Source organism: Notolepis coatsorum (genome assembly GCF_963971535.1).
Source record: "Notolepis coatsorum genome assembly, contig: SUPER_8_unloc_1, whole genome shotgun sequence".
In the NCBI taxonomy this organism is placed as follows: domain Eukaryota; kingdom Metazoa; phylum Chordata; class Actinopteri; order Aulopiformes; family Paralepididae; genus Notolepis; species Notolepis coatsorum.
The window spans coordinates 1,247,107-1,263,650 of NW_028174873.1; the positions used below are offsets into that span (position 1 = coordinate 1,247,107).

The 16,544-nt window shown below is 46.6% G+C and overlaps 1 protein-coding gene across 2 annotated transcripts in view; it reads left to right on the forward strand.

Moving 5' to 3' along the window:
• The window catches only part of trim37 (tripartite motif containing 37), a 146,747-nt gene that overhangs the window by 48,280 nt on the left and 81,923 nt on the right, over positions 1-16,544 (forward strand). For both annotated transcript variants that reach the window (XM_084338360.1, XM_084338361.1), the window contains 5 exons: positions 1,211-1,292; positions 2,649-2,725; positions 3,297-3,476; positions 12,111-12,225; positions 12,702-12,908. In XM_084338360.1, the coding sequence (XP_084194486.1) occupies positions 1,211-1,292; positions 2,649-2,725; positions 3,297-3,476; positions 12,111-12,225; positions 12,702-12,908 (661 nt within the window). The remainder of the gene's footprint in view (positions 1-1,210; positions 1,293-2,648; positions 2,726-3,296; positions 3,477-12,110; positions 12,226-12,701; positions 12,909-16,544) is intronic.

The window sequence follows — 16,544 nt, forward strand, 5'->3', positions numbered from 1 at the left end:
TCCAGGCTGTGACGGGGAACATAAAATGAAAACACCAACATTAGTCTGCTGAGTAAGAATGAGCTTGTGAAGCCTTTATCCCGTGAAGCCTTTATCCTGTGAAGCCTTTATCCTGTGAAGCCTTTATCCTGTGAAGCCTTTATCCTGTGAAGCAATTATCCTGTGAAGCATTTATCCCGTGAAGCCTTTATCCTGTGAAGCCTTTATCCTGTGAAGCCTTTATCCTGTGAAGCAATTATCCTGTGAAGCATTTATCCTGTGAAGCCTTTATCCTGTGAAGCCTTTATCCTGTGAAGCCTTTATCCTGTGAAGCCTTTATCCTGTGAAGCCTTTATCCTGTGAAGCATTTATCCCGTGAAGCCTTTATCCTGTGAAGCCTTTATCCTGTGAAGCATTTATCCTGTGAAGCCTTTATCCTGTGAAGCCTTTATCCTGTGAAGCCTTTATCCTGTGAAGCCTTTATCCTGTGAAGCCTTTATCCTGTGAAGCCTTTATCCTGTGAAGCATTTATCCTGTGAAGCATTTATCCTGTGAAGCCTTTATCCCGTGAAGCCTTTATCCCGTGAAGCCTTTATCCCGTGAAGCCTTTATCCTGTGAAGCCTTTATCCTGTGAAGCATTTATCCTGTGAAGCCTTTATCCTGTGAAGCCTTTATCCTGTGAAGCATCATCGCAGAAGAAACGTCTCACTGCCATTGTACAACATGTATAATAACTAGGGATGTCCGATATTATTGGCCTACCGATATTGGCATAACAATGTACATATCGGAAATGATCGGTATCGTTTTAAATTATTATTATAATTTTTTGTTTACATTTATTTAACCTTTATTTACCCAGGCAAGCAAGGAAGAACAAATTCAGATTTTTATTTATTGTCAAAAGTATGCATAATGTTGTGTTAATTCCACAACAAGAGATATGTAATGTTAATTACATTATTATTATTCAGTTTTTTGGGGGGGGGGGGCTGCATATATCGGCTGATATCGGTTGATATCGGTATCGGAAATTAAGAGTTGGACTATATCGGTAAAAAAGCCAATATCGAACATCCCTAATAATAACTGACTTAACAGTTGGTTCACACAGGGTTTCTGACGTCATCCATCTTTCATTTCTCTGTGTGTGTGTGTGTGTGTGTGTGTGTGTGTGTGTGTGTGTCTATGTCTCTGTGTGTGTGTGTGTGTGTGTGTGTGTCTGTGTAGCACCCTGAGACAGAGGGCAGATCCGGTGTACAGCCCTCCCCTGCAGATCTCTGGTCTCTGCTGGAGACTCAAGGTCTACCCAGTGAGTGCTAAACACCGTGCCACGTTCTCCTACGTTCACAGCCTGGTCCTCTATACTCCAGGGGCGGCCAACCCGCGGCTTGCCAACCGCATGCGCCTCTTTGCCCCGTCAATGTGCGGCTCCTCCATCCATGATAAAAAAAAAATATATATATATATATATTAGGGCTGACCCCTATTAATCGATTAGTCGACTAATCGGTCGAAAGGAGCCGTAGTCGACTGACTCTTGGTCGAATATAATTAAAAAATAATAATATATATATATTTTTTTTTATCATTCTTTCTAAAAGAAAATAGGCCTAGAAGCGTGGCTAACGCTAATGGCTACGCATACCAGAGGCTAACTGCCTATGAAAACAGGCACAGAGGCACTGAAAGAGGATTTCACCCATCTAATGAACACACTAGACAAATATCAAGATGGATCCATCAGTGGACCAATTGCATGCTTTTGCAGAGGACAAGAAGCCTTCAGTCGACTCCTTCAGACATTAAGCTTCACCCCCCACAGCCCAAATGGAATGATACAAAAAAAATATATATATATATATTTTTTTTTATAAATATTATACTTTTTATTTTATTTTTTTTTTATTTTTACCAATAGTCGACTAATGGCGACTAATGGCAAATTTTGGCCAATCCTAGTCGACCATCCAAATCCTTAGTCGGGGACAGCCCTAATATATATATATATTTTATAAATGTCATTCATTCCATAAGAACGTAGAATAAACATTTATTTTTAATGGTCCATTTGCATGTTCTTGGTATCTGATTCTAGGGACATCTATGGATCTCGGGGAATGTATTCCCAGTGTCAGAAATACTGTGTCTGTTACTAGGCTTGAGTAAATTGTAATGAACCAAAGGAGAATATTAATTCTATTATTATTATCTTTTTTTTTATTTATCTTTGACTGTGAATAACACCGTGCTAAAATTGACCAGACCTGAAAAATCGAAGCTAATTAATAGATGGAAGATGATTAAACAGAAGGTTTTGTAGATACAGTACTGAATTCTGCCATTATAGAATATAGAATACGAGGCCTATAAATGACCTTATTATGGCCAAGTCGCACATCTATGGATCAGGCCAAATCTCCCCTTTCCAATGGCAGAGTTCAATCTGGATTTACTGTATCAGTTATATTAATCATGGTTATATATTTCAGGATGGGAACGGTGTAGTTATATGAATCATGGTCATGTGTTTCAGGATGGGAACGGTGTAGTTATATGAATCATGGTCATGTGTTTCAGGATGGGAACGGTGTAGTTATATGAATCATGGTCATGTGTTTCAGGATGGGAACGGTGTAGTTATATGAATCATGGTCATGTGTTTCAGGATGGGAACGGTGTTGTCCGTGGGAACTACCTCTCGGTCTTCCTGGAGCTGTCTGCTGGTCTCCCAGAAACGTCCAAGTATGACTCGACCCTCTTCTCTCTGGTTTAACTGAAAAACACTGAAATACAGTTTATGACATTTGTAATCGCACAAATATCCCAAAGCCTTTTATACATCTCTTTGATCAAATGTCACATAGCGGGTTAACCAGACAACTTTGAAAAATACTAACTGTGTGTTGATGTTTTGAATTTGATCAGGTTTAGGAATGTGATTCAGTCAAATATTCATAATTAATTATGTGTCTGTCGTACCTTCTATGTTTGGCGCTGATGGTTTATTAGTGATGGAATCCGTTTTATTTTTGTATATTACTGATTCTTGAGAGTCGGGACAAAACATGTCCTACATAGAAAAGTCTAATTTATATCAAAAAAAAATGTATGGGTACAATGGCTGGCAGTCAATGTGTTAACAAAGAGAGGCAGAGTTGATTTTGCACAAAAAAAATATATATATAGAATTTTTAGTTTTTTTTCAAATTTTTATTTTCCCATTCGAATCCCATGCCCATCGAACGAAGCTCCGAAGTATTTAAGACCGCCCTACTCATCTGGTACATCTTGTCTCGTTTCTCCGTGTGTGTAGGTATGAATACCGCGTGGAGATGGTCCACCAGAGCTCCAGCGACCCGACTAAGAACATCATCCGTGAGTTTGCGTCAGACTTCGAGGTCGGCGAGTGCTGGGGCTACAACCGCTTCTTCCGCCTGGACCTGCTGGCCAGCGAGGGATACCTCAACATGCAGACGGACACCCTGGTGCTCAGGTAGGATACCTCCTCAACATGCAGACAGACAGACACCCTGGTCCTCAGGTAGGATACCTCCTCAACATGCAGACGGACACCCTGGTGCTCAGGTAGGATACCTCCTCAACATGCAGACAGACAGACACCCTGGTGCTCAGGTAGGATACCTCCTCAACATGCAGACAGACAGACACCCTGGTCCTCAGGTAGGATACCTCCTCAACATGCAGACGGACACCCTGGTGCTCAGGTAGGATACCTCCTCAACATGCAGACAGACAGACACCCTGGTGCTCAGGTAGGATACCTCCTCAACATGCAGACAGACAGACACCCTGGTGCTCAGGTAGGATACCTCCTCAACATGCAGACGGACACCCTGGTGCTCAGGTAGGATACCTCCTCAACATGCAGACGGACACCCTGGTGCTCAGGTAGGATACCTCCTCAACATGCAGACAGACAGACACCCTGGTGCTCAGGTAGGATACCTCCTCAACATGCAGACAGACAGACACCCTGGTCCTCAGGTAGGATACCTCCTCAACATGCAGACAGACACCCTGGTGCTCAGGTAGGATACCTCCTCAACATGCAGACAGACAGACACCCTGGTGCTCAGGTAGGATACCTCCTCAACATGCAGACAGACAGACACCCTGGTGCTCAGGTAGGATACCTCCTCAACATGCAGACAGACACCCTGGTGCTCAGGTAGGATACCTCCTCAACATGCAGACAGACAGACACCCTGGTGCTCAGGTAGGATACCTCCTCAACATGCAGACAGACACCCTGGTCCTCAGGTAGGATACCTCCTCAACATGCAGACAGACAGACACCCTGGTGCTCAGGTAGGATACCTCCTCAACATGCAGACAGACAGACACCCTGGTGCTCAGGTAGGATACCTCCTCAACATGCAGACAGACAGACACCCTGGTGCTCAGGTAGGATACCTCCTCAACATGCAGACAGACAGACACCCTGGTGCTCAGGTAGGATACCTCCTCAACATGCAGACAGACAGACACCCTGGTGCTCAGGTAGGATACCTCCTCAACATGCAGACAGACACCCTGGTGCTCAGGTAGGATACCTCCTCAACATGCAGACAGACAGACACCCTGGTGCTCAGGTAGGATACCTCCTCAACATGCAGACAGACACCCTGGTGCTCAGGTAGGATACCTCCTCAACATGCAGACAGACAGACACCCTGGTGCTCAGGTAGGATACCTCCTCAACATGCAGACAGACAGACACCCTGGTGCTCAGGTAGGATACCTCCTCAACATGCAGACAGACAGACACCCTGGTGCTCAGGTAGGATACCTCCTCAACATGCAGACAGACAGACACCCTGGTCCTCAGGTAGGATACCTCCTCAACATGCAGACAGACAGACACCCTGGTGCTCAGGTAGGATACCTCCTCAACATGCAGACGGACAGACACCCTGGTCCTCAGGTAGGATACCTCCTCAACATGCAGACAGACACCCTGGTGCTCAGGTAGGATACCTCCTCAACATGCAGACAGACAGACACCCTGGTCCTCAGGTAGGATACCTCCTCAACATGCAGACAGACACCCTGGTGCTCAGGTAGGATACCTCCTCAACATGCAGACAGACAGACACCCTGGTGCTCAGGTAGGATACCTCCTCAACATGCAGACAGACAGACACCCTGGTGCTCAGGTAGGATACCTCCTCAACATGCAGACAGACACCCTGGTGCTCAGGTAGGATACCTCCTCAACATGCAGACAGACAGACACCCTGGTGCTCAGGTAGGATACCTCCTCAACATGCAGACAGACAGACACCCTGGTGCTCAGGTAGGATACCTCCTCAACATGCAGACAGACAGACACCCTGGTGCTCAGGTAGGATACCTCCTCAACATGCAGACAGACACCCTGGTGCTCAGGTAGGATACCTCCTCAACATGCAGACGGACACCCTGGTGCTCAGGTAGGATACCTCCTCAACATGCAGACAGACAGACACCCTGGTGCTCAGGTAGGATACCTCCTCAACATGCAGACAGACAGACACCCTGGTGCTCAGGTAGGATACCTCCTCAACATGCAGACAGACACCCTGGTGCTCAGGTAGGATACCTCCTCAACATGCAGACAGACAGACACCCTGGTGCTCAGGTAGGAGATACCTCCTCAACATGCAGACAGACAGACACCCTGGTGCTCAGGTAGGATACCTCCTCAACATGCAGACGGACAGACACCCTGGTGCTCAGGTAGGATACCTCCTCAACATGCAGACAGACACCCTGGTGCTCAGGTAGGATACCTCCTCAACATGCAGACGGACAGACACCCTGGTCCTCAGGTAGGATACCTCCTCAACATGCAGACGGACACCCTGGTGCTCAGGTAGGATACCTCCTCAACATGCAGACAGACAGACACCCTGGTGCTCAGGTAGGATACCTCCTCAACATGCAGACAGACAGACACCCTGGTCCTCAGGTAGGATACCTCCTCAACATGCAGACAGACAGACACCCTGGTGCTCAGGTAGGATACCTCCTCAACATGCAGACAGACAGACACCCTGGTGCTCAGGTAGGATACCTCCTCAACATGCAGACAGACAGACACCCTGGTCCTCAGGTAGGATACCTCCTCAACATGCAGACAGACACCCTGGTGCTCAGGTAGGATACCTCCTCAACATGCAGACAGACAGACACCCTGGTGCTCAGGTAGGATACCTCCTCAACATGCAGACAGACAGACACCCTGGTGCTCAGGTAGGATACCTCCTCAACATGCAGACAGACAGACACCCTGGTGCTCAGGTAGGATACCTCCTCAACATGCAGACAGACAGACACCCTGGTGCTCAGGTAGGATACCTCCTCAACATGCAGACAGACAGACACCCTGGTGCTCAGGTAGGATACCTCCTCAACATGCAGACGGACACCCTGGTGCTCAGGTAGGATACCTCCTCAACATGCAGACAGACAGACACCCTGGTGCTCAGGTAGGATACCTCCTCAACATGCAGACAGACAGACACCCTGGTGCTCAGGTAGGATACCTCCTCAACATGCAGACAGACAGACACCCTGGTGCTCAGGTAGGATACCTCCTCAACATGCAGACAGACAGACACCCTGGTGCTCAGGTAGGATACCTCCTCAACATGCAGACAGACACCCTGGTGCTCAGGTAGGATACCTCCTCAACATGCAGACAGACACCCTGGTGCTCAGGTAGGATACCTCCTCAACATGCAGACAGACACCCTGGTGCTCAGGTAGGATACCTCCTCAACATGCAGACGGACAGACACCCTGGTCCTCAGGTAGGATACCTCCTCAACATGCAGACAGACACCCTGGTGCTCAGGTAGGATACCTCCTCAACATGCAGACAGACAGACACCCTGGTGCTCAGGTAGGATACCTCCTCAACATGCAGACAGACAGACACCCTGGTGCTCAGGTAGGATACCTCCTCAACATGCAGACGGACACCCTGGTGCTCAGGTAGGATACCTCCTCAACATGCAGACAGACAGACACCCTGGTGCTCAGGTAGGATACCTCCTCAACATGCAGACAGACAGACACCCTGGTGCTCAGGTAGGATACCTCCTCAACATGCAGACAGACACCCTGGTCCTCAGGTAGGATACCTCCTCAACATGCAGACAGACAGACACCCTGGTCCTCAGGTAGGATACCTCCTCAACATGCAGACAGACACCCTGGTGCTCAGGTAGGATACCTCCTCAACATGCAGACGGACACCCTGGTGCTCAGGTAGGATACCTCCTCAACATGCAGACAGACAGACACCCTGGTGCTCAGGTAGGATACCTCCTCAACATGCAGACAGACAGACACCCTGGTGCTCAGGTAGGATACCTCCTCAACATGCAGACAGACAGACACCCTGGTGCTCAGGTAGGATACCTCCTCAACATGCAGACGGACAGACACCCTGGTGCTCAGGTAGGATACCTCCTCAACATGCAGACAGACAGACACCCTGGTCCTCAGGTAGGATACCTCCTCAACATGCAGACAGACAGACACCCTGGTGCTCAGGTAGGATACCTCCTCAACATGCAGACAGACACCCTGGTCCTCAGGTAGGATACCTCCTCAACATGCAGACAGACAGACACCCTGGTCCTCAGGTAGGATACCTCCTCAACATGCAGACAGACAGACACCCTGGTCCTCAGGTAGGATACCTCCTCAACATGCAGACAGACAGACACCCTGGTGCTCAGGTAGGATACCTCCTCAACATGCAGACAGACAGACACCCTGGTGCTCAGGTAGGATACCTCCTCAACATGCAGACAGACAGACACCCTGGTGCTCAGGTAGGATACCTCCTCAACATGCAGACAGACACCCTGGTCCTCAGGTAGGATACCTCCTCAACATGCAGACAGACAGACACCCTGGTGCTCAGGTAGGATACCTCCTCAACATGCAGACAGACACCCTGGTGCTCAGGTAGGATACCTCCTCAACATGCAGACAGACAGACACCCTGGTGCTCAGGTAGGATACCTCCTCAACATGCAGACAGACAGACACCCTGGTGCTCAGGTAGGATACCTCCTCAACATGCAGACAGACAGACACCCTGGTGCTCAGGTAGGATACCTCCTCAACATGCAGACAGACAGACACCCTGGTGCTCAGGTAGGATACCTCCTCAACATGCAGACAGACAGACACCCTGGTGCTCAGGTAGGATACCTCCTCAACATGCAGACAGACAGACACCCTGGTCCTCAGGTAGGATACCTCCTCAACATGCAGACAGACAGACACCCTGGTGCTCAGGTAGGATACCTCCTCAACATGCAGACAGACAGACACCCTGGTGCTCAGGTAGGATACCTCCTCAACATGCAGACAGACACCCTGGTGCTCAGGTAGGATACCTCCTCAACATGCAGACAGACAGACACCCTGGTGCTCAGGTAGGATACCTCCTCAACATGCAGACAGACAGACACCCTGGTGCTCAGGTAGGATACCTCCTCAACATGCAGACAGACACCCTGGTGCTCAGGTAGGATACCTCCTCAACATGCAGACAGACAGACACCCTGGTGCTCAGGTAGGATACCTCCTCAACATGCAGACAGACAGACACCCTGGTGCTCAGGTAGGATACCTCCTCAACATGCAGACAGACAGACACCCTGGTGCTCAGGTAGGATACCTCCTCAACATGCAGACAGACACCCTGGTCCTCAGGTAGGATACCTCCTCAACATGCAGACAGACACCCTGGTGCTCAGGTAGGATACCTCCTCAACATGCAGACAGACAGACACCCTGGTGCTCAGGTAGGATACCTCCTCAACATGCAGACAGACAGACACCCTGGTGCTCAGGTAGGATACCTCCTCAACATGCAGACAGACACCCTGGTGCTCAGGTAGGATACCTCCTCAACATGCAGACAGACAGACACCCTGGTGCTCAGGTAGGATACCTCCTCAACATGCAGACAGACAGACACCCTGGTGCTCAGGTAGGATACCTCCTCAACATGCAGACAGACAGACACCCTGGTGCTCAGGTAGGATACCTCCTCAACATGCAGACAGACAGACACCCTGGTCCTCAGGTAGGATACCTCCTCAACATGCAGACAGACACCCTGGTGCTCAGGTAGGATACCTCCTCAACATGCAGACAGACAGACACCCTGGTGCTCAGGTAGGATACCTCCTCAACATGCAGACAGACACCCTGGTGCTCAGGTAGGATACCTCCTCAACATGCAGACGGACACCCTGGTGCTCAGGTAGGATACCTCCTCAACATGCAGACAGACAGACACCCTGGTGCTCAGGTAGGATACCTCCTCAACATGCAGACAGACAGACACCCTGGTGCTCAGGTAGGATACCTCCTCAACATGCAGACAGACAGACACCCTGGTGCTCAGGTAGGAGATACCTCCTCAACATGCAGACAGACAGACACCCTGGTGCTCAGGTAGGATACCTCCTCAACATGCAGACAGACAGACACCCTGGTGCTCAGGTAGGATACCTCCTCAACATGCAGACAGACAGACACCCTGGTGCTCAGGTAGGATACCTCCTCAACATGCAGACGGACACCCTGGTGCTCAGGTAGGATACCTCCTCAACATGCAGACAGACAGACACCCTGGTGCTCAGGTAGGATACCTCCTCAACATGCAGACAGACACCCTGGTGCTCAGGTAGGATACCTCCTCAACATGCAGACAGACACCCTGGTGCTCAGGTAGGATACCTCCTCAACATGCAGACAGACAGACACCCTGGTCCTCAGGTAGGATACCTCCTCAACATGCAGACAGACAGACACCCTGGTGCTCAGGTAGGATACCTCCTCAACATGCAGACAGACAGACACCCTGGTCCTCAGGTAGGATACCTCCTCAACATGCAGACAGACAGACACCCTGGTCCTCAGGTAGGATACCTCCTCAACATGCAGACAGACAGACACCCTGGTCCTCAGGTAGGATACCTCCTCAACATGCAGACAGACAGACACCCTGGTGCTCAGGTAGGATACCTCCTCAACATGCAGACGGACACCCTGGTGCTCAGGTAGGATACCTCCTCAACATGCAGACAGACACCCTGGTGCTCAGGTAGGATACCTCCTCAACATGCAGACAGACAGACACCCTGGTGCTCAGGTAGGATACCTCCTCAACATGCAGACAGACACCCTGGTGCTCAGGTAGGATACCTCCTCAACATGCAGACAGACACCCTGGTGCTCAGGTAGGATACCTCCTCAACATGCAGACAGACAGACACCCTGGTCCTCAGGTAGGATACCTCCTCAACATGCAGACAGACAGACACCCTGGTCCTCAGGTAGGATACCTCCTCAACATGCAGACAGACAGACACCCTGGTGCTCAGGTAGGATACCTCCTCAACATGCAGACGGACACCCTGGTGCTCAGGTAGGATACCTCCTCAACATGCAGACAGACACCCTGGTGCTCAGGTAGGATACCTCCTCAACATGCAGACAGACAGACACCCTGGTGCTCAGGTAGGATACCTCCTCAACATGCAGACAGACACCCTGGTGCTCAGGTAGGATACCTCCTCAACATGCAGACAGACACCCTGGTGCTCAGGTAGGATACCTCCTCAACATGCAGACAGACAGACACCCTGGTGCTCAGGTAGGATACCTCCTCAACATGCAGACAGACAGACACCCTGGTGCTCAGGTAGGATACCTCCTCAACATGCAGACAGACAGACACCCTGGTGCTCAGGTAGGATACCTCCTCAACATGCAGACAGACAGACACCCTGGTGCTCAGGTAGGATACCTCCTCAACATGCAGACAGACAGACACCCTGGTGCTCAGGTAGGATACCTCCTCAACATGCAGACAGACAGACACCCTGGTGCTCAGGTAGGATACCTCCTCAACATGCAGACAGACAGACACCCTGGTGCTCAGGTAGGATACCTCCTCAACATGCAGACAGACACCCTGGTGCTCAGGTAGGATACCTCCTCAACATGCAGACAGACAGACACCCTGGTGCTCAGGTAGGATACCTCCTCAACATGCAGACAGACAGACACCCTGGTGCTCAGGTAGGATACCTCCTCAACATGCAGACAGACAGACACCCTGGTGCTCAGGTAGGAGATACCTCCTCCTTAATGCACTTGACTTTAATGCACATTTTGTTGTATGCAAAGAGAAAATGTTCAAATTGTACAATCTTTCAGCAGTCAGTCTGGAATTAATGTATCCATTCAAAAGTGCTGAATAAATGTTTTATGGGCCCATAATAGTGATTATTAATATTATTTAAGTTAAGTTTAGCCATAATCATGTCTTTTGCCATAATCGGGTAGCCAAAAAAAAAACATATTTATATTAATATTAATAATTTTCGGCATTCGGTTTTTGGCCAACCGTTTCCTATTTTCGGTATCGGTTTCGGCCAAGAATTTCCATCCCTAACTATCACCGACATCTAAGAAGGGAGATCCCCCCTTGAACGGCCCTTCTAAGGTTTCTCTCCTCCACATTGCCTGTGGTGCATTTGTTCGTATGAATGTGTATGCATGTGAATGAATGTTGGTGGTGGTCGGAGGGGCCGTAGGCGATGATTATTCGCCACGCTTCCGTGAGTCTGCCTCAGGGCAGCTCTGGCTGCAATTGTAGCTTACCACCACCGGTATGACTGTGTATGGACGAATAATGGACTCTGTGAAGCGCTCTGAGTCAGAGAAGAGCGCTATATAAATCCAATCCATTATTATTATTATTATTCCTATTGCTAGGTTTTAGTGAGTTTTTCCTTACCTTCGCGTGGGGCATGTCGGGGAGTGTTGCATGTGTTGGACTTTATGGTGTTCTTGTTTTGTTCTTGACTTATTGTGATGTTTCTTCTTGACTTGTTTAAAGAAGACGTGTCCGGCCCCATGGGGACATTAGCGTGTGTTGTCGGGCCTTACAAATACATTTGATTTGATTAACAGTGGTGTGTGTGTAACAGTGGTGTGTGTGTAACAGTGGTGTGTGTACAGTGTGTGTAACAGTGTTGTGTGCATGTGTAACAGTGGTGTGTGTGTGTGTGTCTTGCTGCAGGTACCAGGTTCGTTCTCCCACCTTCTTCCAGAAGTGCAGAGACCAGTACTGGTACATCAGCCAGCTGGAGTCGGCTCAGTCCAGCTACGTACAGCAGATCAACAACCTCAAAGAGGTGTGTGTGTGTGTGTCCTTGTTTTACTACTGTTCAAATGTCCCCACAAGTGATGAATCCTTTATTTATTTATTTATTTGTCGTTGTGGGGACATTGGCCTGACCCGGAGCTATTTACGGTTAAAGGTTATAGGGTTAACGGTTATGGTTGTAATGAGTTTAAGGTTAGGGAAGTACGTCTATGGGATGCTCCCGCAATGCATGAACACATGGCTGTGTGTTTCTGTGCATACAGTACATGTTTATGTGTGTGTGTGTGTTTTGTTATCTGCGAGTTTGTGTGCTTACAGTATTCATGAAGTGAAGCCATCTTGTGTTTTCTCAGTCCTCCTCTCAATAAGCACACAGCAGAAAACACACGCACGCACACACACACACACACACACACACACACACACACACACACACACACACACACACACACACACACACACAGCAGAGGTCCTGACACTAGTGTGTATCGCTTGTGTCTCCAGCGGCTGGCCATCGAGTTGTTTCGCAGGCAGACGTCCCGCAGCGCCTCCCCCCCTGACGCGAGGCTCACCTCGGGGCCCCTGGTGTCCGAAAGAGACCCCCACTCTGGGAAGACCGAGGACAGCCATCAGACCCCCAACACCAAAGAGGAAGAGGAGGAGGAGGAGGAGGAGGAGGAGGAGGAGAAGACGCAGCACGACAACTCAAATGTAAGATGTAGCCTGGTCTACTATGAGATGTTTAAATACCTGGTCTACCACCTTATATCTCTGTGAGATGTTTATATACCTGGTCTACCACCTTATATCTCTGTGAGATGTTTAAATACCTGGTCTACCACCTTATATCTCTATGAGATGTTTAAATACCTGGTCTACCACCTTATATCTCTGTGAGATGTTTAAATACCTGGTCTACCACCTTATATCTCTGTGAGATGTTTATACACCTGGTCTACCACCTTATATCTCTATGAGATGTTTAAATACCTGGTCTACCACCTTATATCTCTGTGAGATGTTTATACACCTGGTCTACCACCTTATATCTCTCTGAGATGTTTAAATACCTGATCTACCACCTTATATCTCTATGAGATGTTTAAATACCTGATCTACCACCTTATATCTCTCTGAGATGTTTAAATACCTGATCTACCACCTTATATCTCTGTGAGATGTTTATACACCTGGTCTACCACCTTATATCTCTATGAGATGTTTAAATACCTGGTCTACCACCTTATATCTCTATGAGATGTTTAAATACCTGATCTACCACCTTATATCTCTCTGAGATGTTTAAATACCTGATCTACCACCTTATATCTCTATGAGATGTTTAAATACCTGGTCTACCACCTTATATCTCTCTGAGATGTTTAAATACCTGGTCTACCACCTTATATCTCTCTGAGATGTTTATACACCTGGTCTACCACCTTATATCTCTGTGAGATGTTTAAATACCTGGTCTACCACCTTATATATCTCTGAGATGTTTAAATACCTGGTCTACCACCTTATATCTCTGTGAGATGTTTAAATACCTGGTCTACCACCTTATATCTCTATGAGATGTTTAAATACCTGGTCTACCACCTTATATCTCTATGAGATGTTTAAATACCTGGTCTACCACCTTATATCTCTATGAGATGTTTAAATACCTGGTCTACCACCTTATATCTCTGTGAGATGTTTAAATACCTGGTCTACCACCTTATATCTCTCTGAGATGTTTAAATACCTGGTCTACCACCTTATATCTCTATGAGATGTTTAAATACCTGGTCTACCACCTTATATCTGTGAGATGTTTAAATACCTGGTCTACCACCTTATATCTCTATGAGATGTTTAAATACCTGATCTACCACCTTATATCTCTCTGAGATGTTTAAATACCTGGTCTACCACCTTATATCTCTATGAGATGTTTAAATACCTGGTCTACCACCTTATATCTCTCTGAGATGTTTAAATACCTGGTCTACCACCTTATATCTCTCTGAGATGTTTAAATACCTGGTCTACCACCTTATATCTCTATGAGATGTTTAAATACCTGGTCTACCACCTTATATCTCTATGAGATGTTTATATACCTGGTCTACCACCTTATATCTCTCTGAGATGTTTAAATACCTGGTCTACCACCTTATATCTCTATGAGATGTTTAAATACCTGATCTACCACCTTATATCTCTCTGAGATGTTTAAATACCTGATCTGCCACCTTATATCTCTATGAGATGTTTAAATACCTGGTCTACCACCTTATATCTCTCTGAGATGTTTAAATACCTGGTCTACCACCTTATATCTCTGTGAGATGTTTAAATACCTGGTCTACCACCTTATATCTCTATGAGATGTTTAAATACCTGGTCTACCACCTTATATCTCTGTGAGATGTTTATATACCTGGTCTACCACCTTATATCTCTCTGAGATGTTTAAATACCTGGTCTACCACCTTATATCTCTATGAGATGTTTAAATACCTGGTCTACCACCTTATATCTCACTGGTGGGTGGGGGGGGGGATCCAGTTTCCTAATTTTACTTTTCCGGCAAGCCATCCGAAGAGATCGAAGTGATTGCCGAGCCGGAAAACGGCGTGGAATAAATATTTACAGTACCCAGCGTTGAATCAATAAATGCGATCGATATTTGGAATGGCGATCAGGAATTGGAATACCTGGTCTACCACCTTATATCTCTATGAGATGTTTAAATACCTGGTCTACCACCTTATATCTCTGTGAGATGTTTAAATACCTGGTCTACCACCTTATATCTCTCTGAGATGTTTAAATACCTGGTCTACCACCTTATATCTCTATGAGATGTTTAAATACCTGGTCTACCACCTTATATCTCTATGAGATGTTTATATACCTGGTCTACCACCTTATATCTCTGTGAGATGTTTAAATACCTGGTCTACCACCTTATATCTCTCTGAGATGTTTAAATACCTGGTCTACCACCTTATATCTCTCTGAGATGTTTAAATACCTGGTCTACCACCTTATATCTCTGTGAGATGTTTAAATACCTGGTCTACCACCTTATATCTCTATGAGATGTTTAAATACCTGATCTACCACCTTATATCTCTCTGAGATGTTTAAATACCTGGTCTACCACCTTATATCTCTCTGAGATGTTTAAATACCTGATCTACCACCTTATATCTCTGTGAGATGTTTATACACCTGGTCTACCACCTTATATCTCTATGAGATGTTTAAATACCTGGTCTACCACCTTATATCTCTGTGAGATGTTTATACACCTGGTCTACCACCTTATATCTCTCTGAGATGTTTAAATACCTGATCTACCACCTTATATCTCTATGAGATGTTTAAATACCTGATCTACCACCTTATATCTCTCTGATATGTTTAAATACCTGATCTACCACCTTATATCTCTGTGAGATGTTTATACACCTGGTCTACCACCTTATATCTCTATGAGATGTTTAAATACCTGGTCTACCACCTTATATCTCTATGAGATGTTTAAATACCTGATCTACCACCTTATATCTCTCTGAGATGTTTAAATACCTGATCTACCACCTTATATCTCTATAAGATGTTTAAATACCTGGTCTACCACCTTATATCTCTCTGAGATGTTTAAATACCTGGTCTACCACCTTATATCTCTGTGAGATGTTTAAATACCTGGTCTACCACCTTATATCTCTATGAGATGTTTAAATACCTGGTCTACCACCTTATATCTCTATGAGATGTTTAAATACCTGGTCTACCACCTTATATCTCTATGAGATGTTTAAATACCTGGTCTACCACCTTATATCTCTCTGAGATGTTTAAATACCTGGTCTACCACCTTATATCTCTATGAGATGTTTAAATACCTGGTCTACCACCTTATATCTCTATGAGATGTTTAAATACCTGGTCTACCACCTTATATCTCTGTGAGATGTTTAAATACCTGGTCTACCACCTTATATCTCTATGAGATGTTTAAATACCTGATCTACCACCTTATATCTCTCTGAGATGTTTAAATACCTGGTCTACCACCTTATATCTCTATGAGATGTTTAAATACCTGGTCTACCACCTTATATCTCTCTGAGATGTTTAAATACCTGGTCTACCACCTTATATCTCTCTGAGATGTTTAAATACCTGGTCTACCACCTTATATCTCTATGAGATGTTTAAATACCTGGTCTACCACCTTATATCTCTATGAGATGTTTATATACCTGGTCTACCACCTTATATCTCTCTGAGATGTTTAAATACCTGATCTACCACCTTATATCTCTCTGAGATGTTTAAATACCT